This window comes from Varanus komodoensis, unplaced genomic scaffold, assembly GCF_004798865.1.
Source record: "Varanus komodoensis strain SLA01 unplaced genomic scaffold, ASM479886v1 scaffold42, whole genome shotgun sequence".
In the NCBI taxonomy this organism is placed as follows: domain Eukaryota; kingdom Metazoa; phylum Chordata; class Lepidosauria; order Squamata; family Varanidae; genus Varanus; species Varanus komodoensis.
In genome coordinates this window covers 516,272-530,416 of record NW_025335972.1, presented here as the reverse complement: position 1 = coordinate 530,416, position 14,145 = coordinate 516,272, and the positions used below count along the sequence as shown (strand labels likewise).

The 14,145-nt window shown below is 45.7% G+C and overlaps 1 protein-coding gene across 2 annotated transcripts in view; it reads right to left on the bottom strand.

The window, feature by feature from the left end:
* Nucleotides 1–1,611: 1,611 nt before the first annotated feature.
* PLP2 (proteolipid protein 2) overlaps nt 1,612–14,145 on the bottom strand; it is a 28,603-nt gene continuing 16,069 nt past the window's right edge. For both annotated transcript variants that reach the window (XM_044443666.1, XM_044443665.1), the window contains exons 2-5: nt 13,539–13,694; nt 12,101–12,196; nt 9,271–9,361; nt 1,612–2,113 (exon numbers count right to left, since the gene is read on the bottom strand). In XM_044443666.1, the coding sequence (XP_044299601.1) occupies nt 2,094–2,113; nt 9,271–9,361; nt 12,101–12,196; nt 13,539–13,694 (363 nt within the window). In that variant the 3' untranslated portion in view covers nt 1,612–2,093. The remainder of the gene's footprint in view (nt 2,114–9,270; nt 9,362–12,100; nt 12,197–13,538; nt 13,695–14,145) is intronic.

The following is a 14,145-nucleotide window of genomic DNA, read 5'->3' as shown; positions in this document are numbered from 1 at the left end:
AAATCTCCTTGTATGATTTTAAAGGTATCTCTTCCATGAAGACTAGAAACATGCTTTAAAACACAATTTCCTTTTAAGAAAAAAAGTCTCTTGGACATCTAAAACTTATGTGTACTCAAAACTGCATGCATCAAACTGCAGAAAATGTTTATGAATGAGATCAAATAGTAAGCAGCATTAGTACCAATTTAGCTAAGTTTTTATTAGCATTTTAAGTTGTATTTTTTTCCTCAATAAGCACAAAACAGGTTCAATCTACCTAAGGGACCACAAATGGGGAATACAGAAACAGCAAGAAAGAACTGGGCAGGGTGGCACTTTGAAAAAGAAAATAGTCTCGTCTGCCTTCCCTATTCCATGCAGGTGGAAGAAACATTTCAAGCATACATTCTCAAGCTTATTCCCCTAGAAGAAGGGTTCCTTATTCTATGGCCACACATACAGGTATATATCTCACTGAATCCCTTAGCCAATAAAGGTCTGAAATATACCAAAATAAAATCCTGAAGTTTGCACCAAAAGCCCCCAAGTTCTCTGCTAATGAAAGCATGAATTTTGCAACCTGTAATAAGTTTATAAATTTGTACATACATTATTTTCCATATAATTCTGAAAGAGTTTGTTTATATAACTTATCTATAAAGCAGGAAGGGGTAATAAACAAGGCAAAGGAGTCCCCCTGCTCTGAGCCCTGGAAATACACTTTAGAAACCTTCCTGATTGCTGGCAAGATTCCATACAGATGGTTACAACCATCTTTCTGCTTGTATAGAATCACAGCACACATGCACTCAAACAAGTCTGACCATCAACAGATGCCTCCTTGAAAACTGCTGGCTCCTAAAAGCAGAGGGGCGAACTGTAAATACATTGTTCCCTAATTAAAAGTGGGGTGGGGGGTTAATAGTGTATCGGACAGAAAAAAGCTACAGAGACAGGACAGGGGCTTAAAGTGTTAGGCTCTTTTTTAATTGTCAAATTGCACATACTTGGCATTCAAAGTGGCTTAATAAAAATATCAAAACACATCCTTGACAAGGTTTGGAATTAGGACTATTTTCTTCAAAAGTTATTAAAAACATGTTAAAAATCTATGCACTCATTAATTCCTTCAAAACACTGACATCTAGAGATGTCAGAGTAAGATAGGACTATACGTAAACTAGATAGAAGCACCCAGGCTTTGGTCCTCCTCTCCCTGTTTTAAATCCAAGGACACTGGCACAGAAAAGGAAAGGCACTTAATGGGTCTGTAGAGGTGTCTTACATTTCACTCCTTGGGCCCACTTTGTCTAAAACAGTGCTTTTTTTGTAAGAAGAAAGGTGCCGGAACTCATGAAATTATTTACCTTTCGCACGTAGTCAACCACTGTGCACACACCCACACACGTCAGTTGTGTAATGAAACATAACAGTTGCTGCCTGCAGTAAGCTCTCAGCGCACGACCACACGACCAATCACAAGCCGAGCAGCACCATCACAACCAGCACGGATGAAGTACGCATGCATCGGATTCGACACACAAGCAGCCCACATGCACCGTTTTAATGATTTTGCTGCCAACTTGCTATGCTCAACAGGGCGATTCAAATCCACGTGGACCAAACATCAGCTTTTCAAAAGTTACTTTTAAAACTTGGAAAATCTGTTGAAAAAAGGTGCCAGAACTCCGTTTCAGTGAGTTCTACGACAAAAAAACCACTGCTCTAACAGCAGAGACAGAATCTAGACATCCTATTTTCTCATTTCCATCTTATCAAACTCTAAGGTGATTTATTCCCTAAATGAAACAAGTTTCCCAAATACACAAACCTATATATCTGTAAACCCATTTGTTGAAATCCATGCTTCTTTCCATAAGGTGCCTGAAGCTGCTTTCCTTCCCACTGTTAAGAGAGAGTCAGAAATTGGTGGCGATTAGGGGAGAAGAATAATCGGAAGGTTGGCGACCCAAACCGAGGCATCCAAGGCAGAGAGAGAGAGATTGAAGTTGCATGACTGATCGGCTGAGGCAGCTTCTCATAGAGGAGGCTAGAAAAGAGGAGTCCAGTGTGGTGGTGCTTTGTCCCAGCGTGGAATAGAGACGGCATCCTCAGATTCCATCTGCAGGTCCTGCAAAGAGCAGAGATGCCACAGGAAGCATGAACAATGTTGATGCTTTGTTATTTATTTCTTCCCCTCCAATAACTGAAGATCTCTGAGCAACCATTCATTCAATACAATACACACAGAGAAATCCAAACAGCATAACATGTTAATACAAGATTTCAGATGTTCCCACTGACTAAAGGTTCTGAAAAGCAGCCTTGTACAACCTGGTGCCTACTGATGTCTGGACTATAATTCACATCATCCCCACCCAGCATGGTTCTCTGGAGGGCATCAGGCTAGGAAAAGCGCCACAGGGAATTTATGCAACTCAAAACTGGATTGCATAACAAACCTGAGTGCACCTTTTCCCATGTGGTGTCTGGAGATATTTTGGACTGCAATTTCCATCTGCAGCTCACCACTGGCCATGCTAACTCAGGTTGATAGGAGTTGTAGTCCAAAACATCTGGAGTGTACCAGATTGGGGAAACCTGCATCCTACCTTGTCAGCACATTTTTCTATTCTCATAGCCTCTTCTGTCCCAGATACCAGAAGGGGTTTTCCTTGGCTGCTGACCACTGGTACTCATTGCTTTTGGCCCGTGGAATTATTTGGAATGTTGTGTCCTCTAACAAAATGGCTTCCACAGGGCTGCTTTCCCATTCTCTAAATGGCTGCCACGGTGGGTATGGTGGGGGAACAAAAGACTAAAAGCAAAGCAAGTTTCCCAAGAACTGAAATAGGAGGCAGAGGTGGGGTCTGAGTCAGAAAACACAAAGCCACTCTTTTGAACCTAAATAAAGGTAACAGTGGAAGGCAGCATTTTACTTTGCAGTGCCACAGGGGTTTTTTAATGCATAATTTAAAAAAAACCTTAAGAAATAATTGAAAAGTTAAGAGGGGCATGCAGCCTGGCAAATGGCAAGGGCAAGGCATCTTGTTGGAAATCCCACCTTGGTACTTCCCACCCAATCCACCTGCGTGTCCTCCTTCCTTAGAGCTGGCACACTCTGCCACATGGCTTTGTTTCCCACCCTCCACCTCCAGGCTGGAAGTGGAGAATGAGTGGAGACCATGGAAGCAGAGTAGGCATCTCCACATGGCAACTTAACAGACTGCTATGCTGTCCAGCAATGCCCTTCCCCCTGGCCACAATCTTGCTACAATGCCCACTCACACAGCAGATTTTTCTGGAAAATTACTTTCTCATGGTAACTAAAACCTTCCTGTTTGCAAGTTCACAGCCCGTCAGAAAACCTCCTGTTGGTCTCAGCAAGGTAAAAAGCACTCAGGAATAGCATCTTGTTTATTCCTTGGAACAGCGTGTTAGAAGTGTCCCCGCACCAGTTTCTTTAGTTGGGGCTGGGGATGGGCATGCTGTTACCGTAACATTTTTCATTTTGGGGAAGAAAACAAATTAGCACTGTTTATGGCACTGTTTCACCATTAAAATTTAAAGATGCTTTCAGACAGGGCAATTCTAGCACTGTCAATTAAAAGACACACACAGCTATTTCATCTTTTTTTCTGCTTGATAGATTTTGTGGCAGAAAGAAACAAGTGGTGGGAAAGATGGGAACTGTGATAGATGGAAAACAAACATGTCTGAACCTCTTGTAAAATGCTATGAGGCAGAGCTGTTCCATGGAATAGGACCCACCTGGAAGGAAGCAACCAAAACTGGAGAAGGCTTCTGTAACCAAGAAAGCAATTCCCATGGTGCCTGCAGAGCGTCTGCGGGACCACAGGGTAGCTCAGGTGCACAGATCCAAAGCCCAACCCAGCTTGAAAAGGACCACTCCACCTACCTGTCCAAGGTCAGGAGGGCAACCCTGGAGAGGGTAAAAAGGGGGTGTTCGGATCGGTGGGGAGGGAGGAGAGCAGAGAGGCCAGAATATGAGGCAACCTGGCACTTCCCCAGCCTGTTTTTCTCCCTGTCCAAAGTGCTCCAGCTAGACTGCGGAAAACAGATGGGAGTGGAGAAGTGAAAACTGGCTCCACTGCTCCCACCACTCTGGACTGGATGACTGCCGGTCTCTGAGCTGAAACTTCCTGCTCCATCTTACCTCATTCAAAGAGAAATGGATAATGGGGCGATTTCTTCAAGGGTCTACGAGTAATTAGGCTGTGGAATTTGACAGAAGAAATGTTTACATGTAAAGGGGCCAAAACGGGTACTGTATTTTCCCATGGAAATCGGGCCTGTGGGAGTGAGGGAGGGCGCTTCCAGGCAGAGGGCCCCACAACTTCCAGCCAAGAGAGCATCATTCTTCTGCTGCAAGCGACAATTGGAGCAGCAGGCTTCCTGTACAAAATCAGGCGATTCTGTGCAATGCTTTGCTTGCACTGAAGGGTTCTTTGCTATTCTTTTGGTATTTTCTAAAAGTAGATGGCTGGAAAGGTGTTTTGGTGCTGGCTTAAAAATAAGTGAATGGATGAGAAAAGTGGCATCCACTGCCTAGGCCCATAGGACAAAAAAAGCACACATGTCTTCATATGCTAATTGATATATGCACACATGTTTGCATAATTAGAAAGAAGTCCTGCCAATTATATTTTAGAGGGTCAAGCTAAATAACCACTTGCTTACTTTCAAGACAGAACTGTGCAATATCCAAGTTGTGTTTGCATAATCCTTGCCCTGTATGGACCCACACTCTTCCTTGTTCTTTCAGGCCCAAATCCAGATGGGAGCAGCAAACCTTACATGTTTGCAAAGCGAGCATGGCAGGGGACTGTGTGGGAATATAGTAATCTCTGCCCTGGGGCTGCAACCTTATGCAGGAATAAGCTCTGTGACCAAAGTGGAATTTACTCCTGTGTAAATTCTCACTCATCACCAAGAAAGACATCAAAACTGGAAAGTTACTTGGGGGATGCACCTTTGCTACTCCTGGTTCCTGGACCAGCTGAGGAAGTAGAAAAAGCTGAGGTGCCTCAATTTAGTACAAATACTTTATTCTGATAGTTTCTGGGATCCTAGAACACATTTCTTTACAGTTCTTAGAGTCTACTGAAATCCTAAAACCTACACCAACTGTTGCAGTATTAAATTTCTACCAAGATATAGTAGTTAATTGCTGAATGTAAGTCACTCTCTTATATGCTGAACAGCTTTCATAGCATTCCCTCCTTTTGCCTGCTTGCTACGTTTTTTTAACTTATTGTGCCTTTCACAGCAGAAGAGTCAAGAATTCAACAGGCAAGCAAGACTGCTCCTTCTGCCATCCCCAAGCCAACTCGAGCCGAGATAGAGCTGTACCAGAAAAAATGTGCAAGTCCAACTGAGATCTTAATGAATTCTGTGCAGATACATGTAGGGGCTGCACTGGAAGCATGTCATTCTGTATACAATAACCTGAGAGCAAGAAAGTCCTCCTGGACTTCAGTGGAACTTCTGAGTAGACATGACTAGGATTGCACTGCAAACCTGGTAATTAAAAACAGGTTCCAGAGCAGAGCTCTAGCTTAGATTTAGGCTACAAGACGATGCACACTTTCTTCAGGGTTAGCCTTGCTGCAATTAGCAACATGCTTGCTGGGAATTTATTAATTCTGAGATTGTGTATTTCTATTCCACCCTTTTCCTAAGGAAGCCAGGGCAAAATGAGCCGCCCCGAGGCTTTGTTGCGATGGGGGCGGCATAAAAATGTTTTAAATAAATAAATAAATTGCAGATCCCATATTCTGGGGGTGGCCAGACTTGCTCAATGGAAGAACCACTTATGGTAAATGTCAGATGTTTGAGAGCTGCAAGTAGGTGCCCACGGGCAGCAGCAAGCAGTGGGCGGCAAGAGTGTGCCCGTGGGCAGCAAGCCGCAAAATAAACTCAAAGAGCTGCATGTGGCTCACAAGCCTGAGTTTGGCCACCCCTGCCATATTACCATGGTGTCTCTGCCTCCTACCCCATGGTGTTAGGGCCACAGACTCCACTCTGAGCTTTCTCTTTATGTTACACACAACCCTCTCCAAGGGTGGGGTGGGCTGAACTTGTGGCATTTAAATAAATCCCTAAAGAGGCAAACCTCCAACCTTCCTCTGTTGTACAGCAGCTAAATCTGACTTGCGTGCGCAACAGTAGCCGAACTTGCAGCAGGTAAACATGTCTGCCTGCCCCTTCTCCTCAGCAAGCCAGACCAGGCCTTCCTTCCCTGCTTTACTGCCACAGGCGGCTCCGTAGCCAGGAGCGTGTGGACCAGAGGGCCCACAGCTCCCACGCCACGGGCTCAAAATCATCCTGGGCATTCTCCCTCCTGCTGCATCTGCCCATGCTAAATTTGTGCTGAGCTCTCGTGGCTTTACCTGCCCCACTGGCCACTCCCCACATCCAACCCACACCTCTGAGGAACAGTAAATTCTCATCGGGAAGCTGCCCAAATACACACACACACACCTGCGTGCACACACACAGAAATGCATGCAGGCTAGTAGATGCTCCATAAGTGAATGTATGGCAAAAGGGGGGCAATTTTAGAGAAAGAGGGTCGTACGGAAGCCCGTTTCCCTGTCTCCATCCCAGGAGCAAACAGGCTTTCCTGTCCTTTAGGCATCATGGGAGGTTTGCAGCCAGACTGACCTCTCCCTTTTCCTCACAGAAACTATACTGCTGACTTGTACCCTAAGCAGCCACCTCCAGTTTTAAGATGTCAGTCGAATGGACAGCAAGTCAGCAGAGGAGGGGTCACTGGGACAATGCCAACCATTCGCCTCAAGGCAAATTCTCCCTTGCAGGCACTAGCTAGGATCCCTCCTGTATCTTTTTCCTCAGCCCATTCCTTTTTTCTTGCATGCCTTGTCTTTTTAGATTGTAAGCCTGTAGGAAGGCACTATCTTCTTTTAGTGATTATTTACTGTTCCAAAAGGCTTTTTTGACAGAGGAGTGGGATAAAATACTCTAAGTAAGTGTATACATACATACGTAGTTTTCAGGAAATATTGTGCAAATATTTGCACTATGCACCTGGCCAGCTGCTCCCAGACGATATTAAGGAAAGAAGAAAAGTGTGAAAGGGTGCTAGGAGCAATGGGCAGCAACCCGGCCAGGCCCCAGCATGCCCATAAGTACTGCTTCATACTCATTTCCCACCCATCACCCGGGGGGGGGGGGGGGGGGGGGAGTCATCTGGCATCTCCTGCCCAGGGCAATTCATGTCTACTTGGATGCACGTTCCCAGGCAAAGGAGCATTCCGCTGCAGCCTCCATCGCAACAGTCCATCCCTCAGAGAGGAAAAAAGAGGAAAAATCATTGCAGTGGAATTACCTTCTGGTAAGAGAAATGAGAATGCAGCTGAAATTAAGAAGAGCAAACTCCTTACATCGAAAGGCAGCAGGAACCCTACGTTCTGCATCTAGCCACACACGCCCTCTTCTGCCTTCACGGACTGCCTTACGCAGCAGCAAGGGGAAAAGATCGGAAGAAGGCAGACACTGCAACTGTAAAGAGAGTCAAATGGGACTCTCACATGCAGCTGGCCAGTCGCCTCCCCCTCAGTTCTCTCTTTACAGCCAGCAAAACAAGATCATTAGAAAACACTGCATCCAACAAACTAGTTAAAAGCACTGATTCATATTGCCCAGTTTCTTTCAATGCCACAAAAAGCCTGAAATTATAACAGATTTTAACTTCCAAACAGGAGTGATTGTAAGTGTACTGCATTGCAATACACTTTACAGGGACCAAGGATTTTCTTACCTCTCAGTAGATGAGCACAGGATTGTATCATAAAAATAGTAACAGCAAAAGAAAGTGAAAAAAACAAATGGCTTATCAATAACATTTTGAAGATGCTTGAATCTGAGATGAGCCGAGGTGGTGTTTGTGTCTGGCCACGGCCCAGCAAGAAGGCCTGCAGAAGCACTCTCGAAAACTGCAACTGCGACCTCATTGCTTGTCACTGGTTCTGCTCTTTCTGCTAAGCCTGAGAGGAAAAGGGCCTGTTCCTCCAGAACGGGATGTTCGGTCCAGCAAAATCATGTGGCAATAACCACCACCACCACAACACAGCATGGAGACAGCATGGATGTGGCACAGAGGTGTGCCTTGCCAAAGGGAGGCCAGAGGAGCAATGGCAAAGAAAAGCATGTGGCTACAACAACAGAATAGCTTCACACCAAAGTGGACTCTGCGATCAGCAGAGATATTTCTTACTTCCACAACAAAGAACTGGCTGGTGGGCAAGTTTGGGGCCAGGTAAAGAAGCAGCCACTACAAGGCTTCCCCCCTTCCCCCCTAAACAGTCATGGGGGTTTGGTTCACCTATAGAAGCTTAATGGATTTGAGAGACTGCATAAAACAGCTCCCAGCAGGTGTGTTTTTCATGGTCTCCTTCTCCTCAGGCAATTTGTCTGCACACATTAGGTACACAGGGGAACGCAGCTCACCTTGGCTCAGCTCTGCTGTTCTAGGGGACTGAGATCCTGGTCCCGCCCCTTGCATTGCAGCTGGGGTGATTCTGCAAGCATCTGATTAGCTGGGGGCGATTCCCCTCCACACCAGCAGAACATTCAACCTTCTCTGCTACTCCACCAGAGGGCACTCTTGAGTAACCCAGGCTTTTGGCCAGCCTAAGATGCAGCCCAGCTTGACCCCTCCGGAAAAACCCTCCTCTTCCTCTCCAGGGATTTGCATGGGGTAGGGGGCGGGGAGGGAATTGCTGCTGGAAAAATGTTCCCAGTGTGCTCCACTTATTGCACATGCCCAGTTAAAGCAAAGCAAGCAGTGCAGCTCAGCGGCAGCCATGTCCCTTACACTGTATGCCTTGGGGTGGGGAAACAAGGTCTGGGAAGCAGGTGGGCAGGGCAAGTTAGGTGGGGCACTGCCCCCTGTCTACATTAAGCCACCCTGTGCAATCCAGGTGTTTGGGACCAAATCTCCAGCAGTCCTGCCTGCTGCTCTTGCCAGCTGGATCTGATGCAATTTGAAGTTTAAAACATTTGGAGAGCCCCAGGTGAGAGAAGACTGACCTACAGCACATATATCAGCTCAGAGGAGGGGCAAAGTTTGCAGGTAAGAAGAAACAGTGTTCAGTCCATCCTTCATATGGAAGCAGGCAAGTCAAACTCTACATTCTTTTTTAAAACAAATGTGCAGCGAGGTTTCTTCCTACCCAGCTCACCGCTGGTGCAGGCATTCAGACCAAATCACACACCCAATACCTTTCATGAGGGAAGACCTACCAGTGGGAGCAGCTGTATGCGACTTCCTGAGGTTTGGTACAATGGTGTAGGCATCATAGCCAAAGAGGATTCCCGTCAGGATTCCAAACACCTGTTGAAAAGCCATGTAAACCCAATTTAGCTACCTCTGCTTTTTATAAGATGTCCTCTGCAAAAGCAGCCTGAGCTTTTCAGCACAAGGCAGTATATACTTTTGGTTTCTTCACAGAATTGAGATCAGAGCCTTTCCTCTCCTGCCTTTCTGCTGCATCACCTCTATGCATAAGCAAAAAAACATTTTTTCTTTCACAAATAATACATTTTCCCTGCTCTAAATAAACTCACCAAAAGTACTGTTTAACAACAAGCAAGACTGGAGGGTTGTCTGCTGAGTCGAGAATTATGAGTGTGCAATAAATGCCTTATGTAGAAAAACTCTCAAGCAGTGAGTAGTGGTCAAACAACCCCACCAATTCCTTTGCAGGAGCCCTCAAACCCTGCTGCACCCCATATCGGATTCATCTCTTTGTTGTCCCATTGATTTAAAGTGGGAAAATTTCAAGCACATGTTCAACTCTCCCATGGAAAAACCAACTAGACTTCAAAACACGGGATTGCACCCACGGTTCCAGATGTTTGTTTTGTAAGAATGGGGAGTTGTTCATAGGTTACTGCTATGGAACTGCAGCCAGCAGAAACAAAAATCTCACTACACCCTGAAATGTTTACTTCAATTGGGGGTGAGAGGAGGGCAAAGGGTCCCTAATCTTACCCCAAGGGGGTATTAATAGAAATAACTCAGAGCAGCGGTGGAGTTTGAAACTGGGCAGGGTGTGTGCACAGACACAATTGTGTGCGCAATGTTATCTCCAGACCACATAAATAAGTCATAAATAAATTAAGTCATAAAGAGGGCCCCTCTTGCTGCAAACAGTGCAGCTCAGCACTCTTCTGGAGAAATCACACACTGGGGGCAGAGAATCGCTCTCACCAGCCTGCCTGGGCACCTAAAAAAATGCCATTGATGCCCAAGAGGTTCCATTCCCCTACAGATCTCTGTGCAGGGCCTGCCCCATGAATGTGGGGGTGCAATCCAGGTCCCACCAAGGGCCAGGTGCTGCCAAGCTACAAGGAAGCAGAGCTGCTGATGGCTCGTGACCAGCAGTGCCTGTCTCCCTGGAGGAGATATACTTCACCCGTGGAAAGGAAAAGCCCTGCTCGACCGCTTTCATGCACGGGATGGTTTCCTAATGATGAAGGGAAGACTATGCTGGGAAAAAACGGGTCATCTCAAGAGAGTACTGAAGAATAACCATCGTTTGCTCTCTGAGAAGCCTATCCTCAGCTGTTGAGTGTAGATCACGGACTGCGGCATGTTAGCCAAACTGCACAAATTGCACAGTGGTCCCAGCATCCAGCCCAGACGGATGCAGAGCCTGATGTGACCAGGAACATGCAGCCAGGACCAGGCTCTCACTACCTCAATTTGCATGATGGGTGCAGAGCCTTGGGCTTGGGGGCCCAATCCAACCATCTGGCCTTTCCTCCCACTGGCCTCACCTCTGTTCCTCTGGCCACTGTCAGCTGGTGGTTTCCTGGGTGATGTGCTTCTCAAAGGCTGAAATGCCTCTCCTAAGGCTATGAGATTTAAGCCAGACTATGCTTTCATTTGGAGGAATTTCCAGCCTGCCTCCTTTTATTACCAAAATACAGAACCAAGAACTTCTCCAAAATGGATTTTAGCCTTTGGGCCAAAAGGAGTTTTGGGCCCTTGACTTAACACTGCTCTGCACAGGGCCTTCCGGGCATGGCTTGTGTTGGGAAAATTTGGATAAATCCTGTCTGAAAAGCATTACTTCTGTGTGCCTTGCATTGTGGGATCAAATCCTGTCTTCCTTCTCAAAACCAAGCAGTCACTGTTTAAAATGGCATTCCCTGCTCCTTTCTCTCACCTTTAGCTGTGGGCTACAGTAGACAGGCCATTCAGTCCAAATATACATTGTAAATAGTCATTGTTGGAATTCAGTTTACAAGGAAGTATCTTTTGACAGCCCAGAGGGCTGCATGTGCCCTGATCATTCAGAATGTTTAGAGTCTAGATAGGAGTCTGAGCTTATCATGAATAGTTTCTCAGTAGCTTGATTTACATGTCTAAGCAGACCTGGAGACGGGTTCAAGCTAATGAACTAAAATTTCAATACACTGCAATTAGAAATATAGTAATCTCATTGTTACTGTATGATTGACTGACATTCCTTTATCTGTTCTGTATGTGATGACCTCATAATCTTATTGTAATGTCTGCATTCTGTCATCAATTGCCCTGTACCTGTGTACCTATAAAATACCCTGCAATGGTATTGAAGCTTGGCAGCAGAGTTTACCTCTGCCTGCCCGGTAATGCATTATCGTGAGTGTACCACGGGAACCTGAGTAATACAATAAAGCCTCAGATGGTCTGGATGCTTGATCTTTCCCACGAACCCGAATTTTATTTCCTCTTCTCAAATTGAGATTCCAGGATTCTGACACTTGCCACACATCCACAGGATTCTGCATTACTTCTCTTTCACAGAGGAAGGCACAGTTGTGGCATTTCGTGTCACATCTAAAGAGTTTCAAATTGCTCCCCTGCCAGCTCCCCAGCCATGCCTGGAGAAGGCCCGCTCTGTTCCAAAATGGCTCTGCAGCAATGGGTACCTGCAGGGGCCCCCGAGGGCTCTCCAGCAAACCCAGGGCAAGGCTTGGGCGTGCCTGTCCTTGTGGACTGCAACTTTCCCAGAGCAGCCACGCTCCCTGCAAGCCCGCGTTTTAGCTTCCCTGCTCCCCAAGAATCCTTGGTAGCATTTACCCCGCCAGCAATGCCAGCTCCATCTCGGTGCCTTACGAGGACAACAAGGGAGGTGATGAGGAAGGCAACAGCTCCTATAAGAGCCCTGATGAAATCCTGAAAAGGAATGAGAGGAGGAGTCAGAATGGTATGAAATCAGTCAAAATATGGCTTCAATTGATCCCAGCACAAACCAATCCCACATAACAGGGGCAGGGAATGTCAAGTCAGGTTTGAGACCAACCAGCCCTCCCAGGGCCCCCCATTTCCTGGGCCTTGCCCACTTTCCCCCAGGCACTGATCATTTAGTGTTTTCTGGCACTTGTGCAGTTTCCCCCCTCATTCTCAAAGGTTAAAGTTCATCTCCTAAGGCTTGGTGACTGGCTATAAGAGCTTGAAGCTAAAACTACGGTATATACCAGTGTATAAGGCAACTCGAGTTTAAGACGAGTTTGATATTTTGGGCTGTTTTTCTGGCAACTCACCTGTAAGACCAGGCCAATATTTTATAGTTTATCTATGTTAAGCAACACCTGATTTTTGCTTTGCTATTTTCAGTTTCAAGGGTTATCTTATACTCTGGTATATATGGTATGCTGCTTTGTTTGCATTTGCCCCCCCCCCCCAAGTTTCTCTGAATTTGGCCTTTGGGATGAAAGTATTTCCCCCACTCCTGCTACATATCAGCATTCTCCAACGTGGTGCCCTTCACATGTTCTGGACTTTAATACCCATCAGACCAAGCCAGCATGGCCAAAGGTCAGGAACACTGGGCGCTGTAGTCACAAAACAGGAGGCCAACAGGCTTGGATACTAGGTCCAATACCCAGCATTTGCAGTCCAAATGATTTCACACAGCAGCACTGGGAAAAGATCTCTGACTGGGAGAGTGACTGACAGTTGAAGCCAATGGTATTAAGGTAGGTGGACCATTGAGCTGCCTCCAATGTAGGACCACTCCCTAAATATAAAGCCATTCCCCCAACCTGGAATTTTAGACTGAAACATTCTGCATTCCTGGCCATGATGGATGCGGCTGATGGGAATGGAAATCCAAAACATTAGCAGGGTACAATGCTTGCACCAGATCTGGATAGATATTCCTGTTTTTGATCTTTGGAAATGTAATGTACGCGTTGGTAAACGATGGAAACATTTAGTCCAGAACCCAAAGGTATATTGAAGGTGCATCACCTTATTCATTGTAAATAAATTATGCTCTTTGTGTCTTCCCTTCAGGATCGTAAGTAGAGTAAGTATGTAAACTAGGTTTTGCTTCTAAACCAAAAGTTACTGGGATTTGTACAGAACGTATTTATGCTCCGTTTTGCACAAATTGCAGAATTTGCCTTTATTTGCATGTGGAATATTTTGTTTCTTACGGTGCACAGACACCTCTCCAGTGTGCTGAAACAATATCGTGCCCCACCCAGTACTCATTACAGAATGGAAAACTTACTGTCCATCCCCAGTGGATTAAGGTCAGCTGCTGCTGTATGTTACAGGTGAAGAGGATGAATATAACAATACAGTAAATCATCATAAAGATGGCCAAAGATGAGAAGCCAGGTGAATATGAGGCTCCATAGAGGATCAGGATGATGATACACCCAAGCTAGGAGGAAAGAGAGAGAAAAATCAGCGTGTCAAACTGGGAAAGAGAAGGATAAATGTTAAAAATTATTTTAGAAGTCCTTCCTCACAGGTTGGGGTTAAAAAGACAGGTATGTAAAGCTGACAAAATTCCAAGATTATGAGACCTGTGTGAGATCAGCCACACTTGCACATCACTTTAAGACAAAAAAAACTGGCTTCATAAACTAAGGTGTGAATCAGCAGCACACAAGCACATGTGACCCATGTGTTCCCATCAAGCTCTCCTCTTAACGTGGGCAGATAAACAAACCAGGAAGAAAATAGCTTTGTAAGACATCCAAACCCAAGATGTTTACTGAAAGAAGCCAGAACCAAGCTTTGAAATTGGCTCAAGCATCCTGCCTTGCTTGGCACATTTAACCATAATCACAGGTTTGGACATCACTCAAAGTTCACCCCTTCTTGGCTTG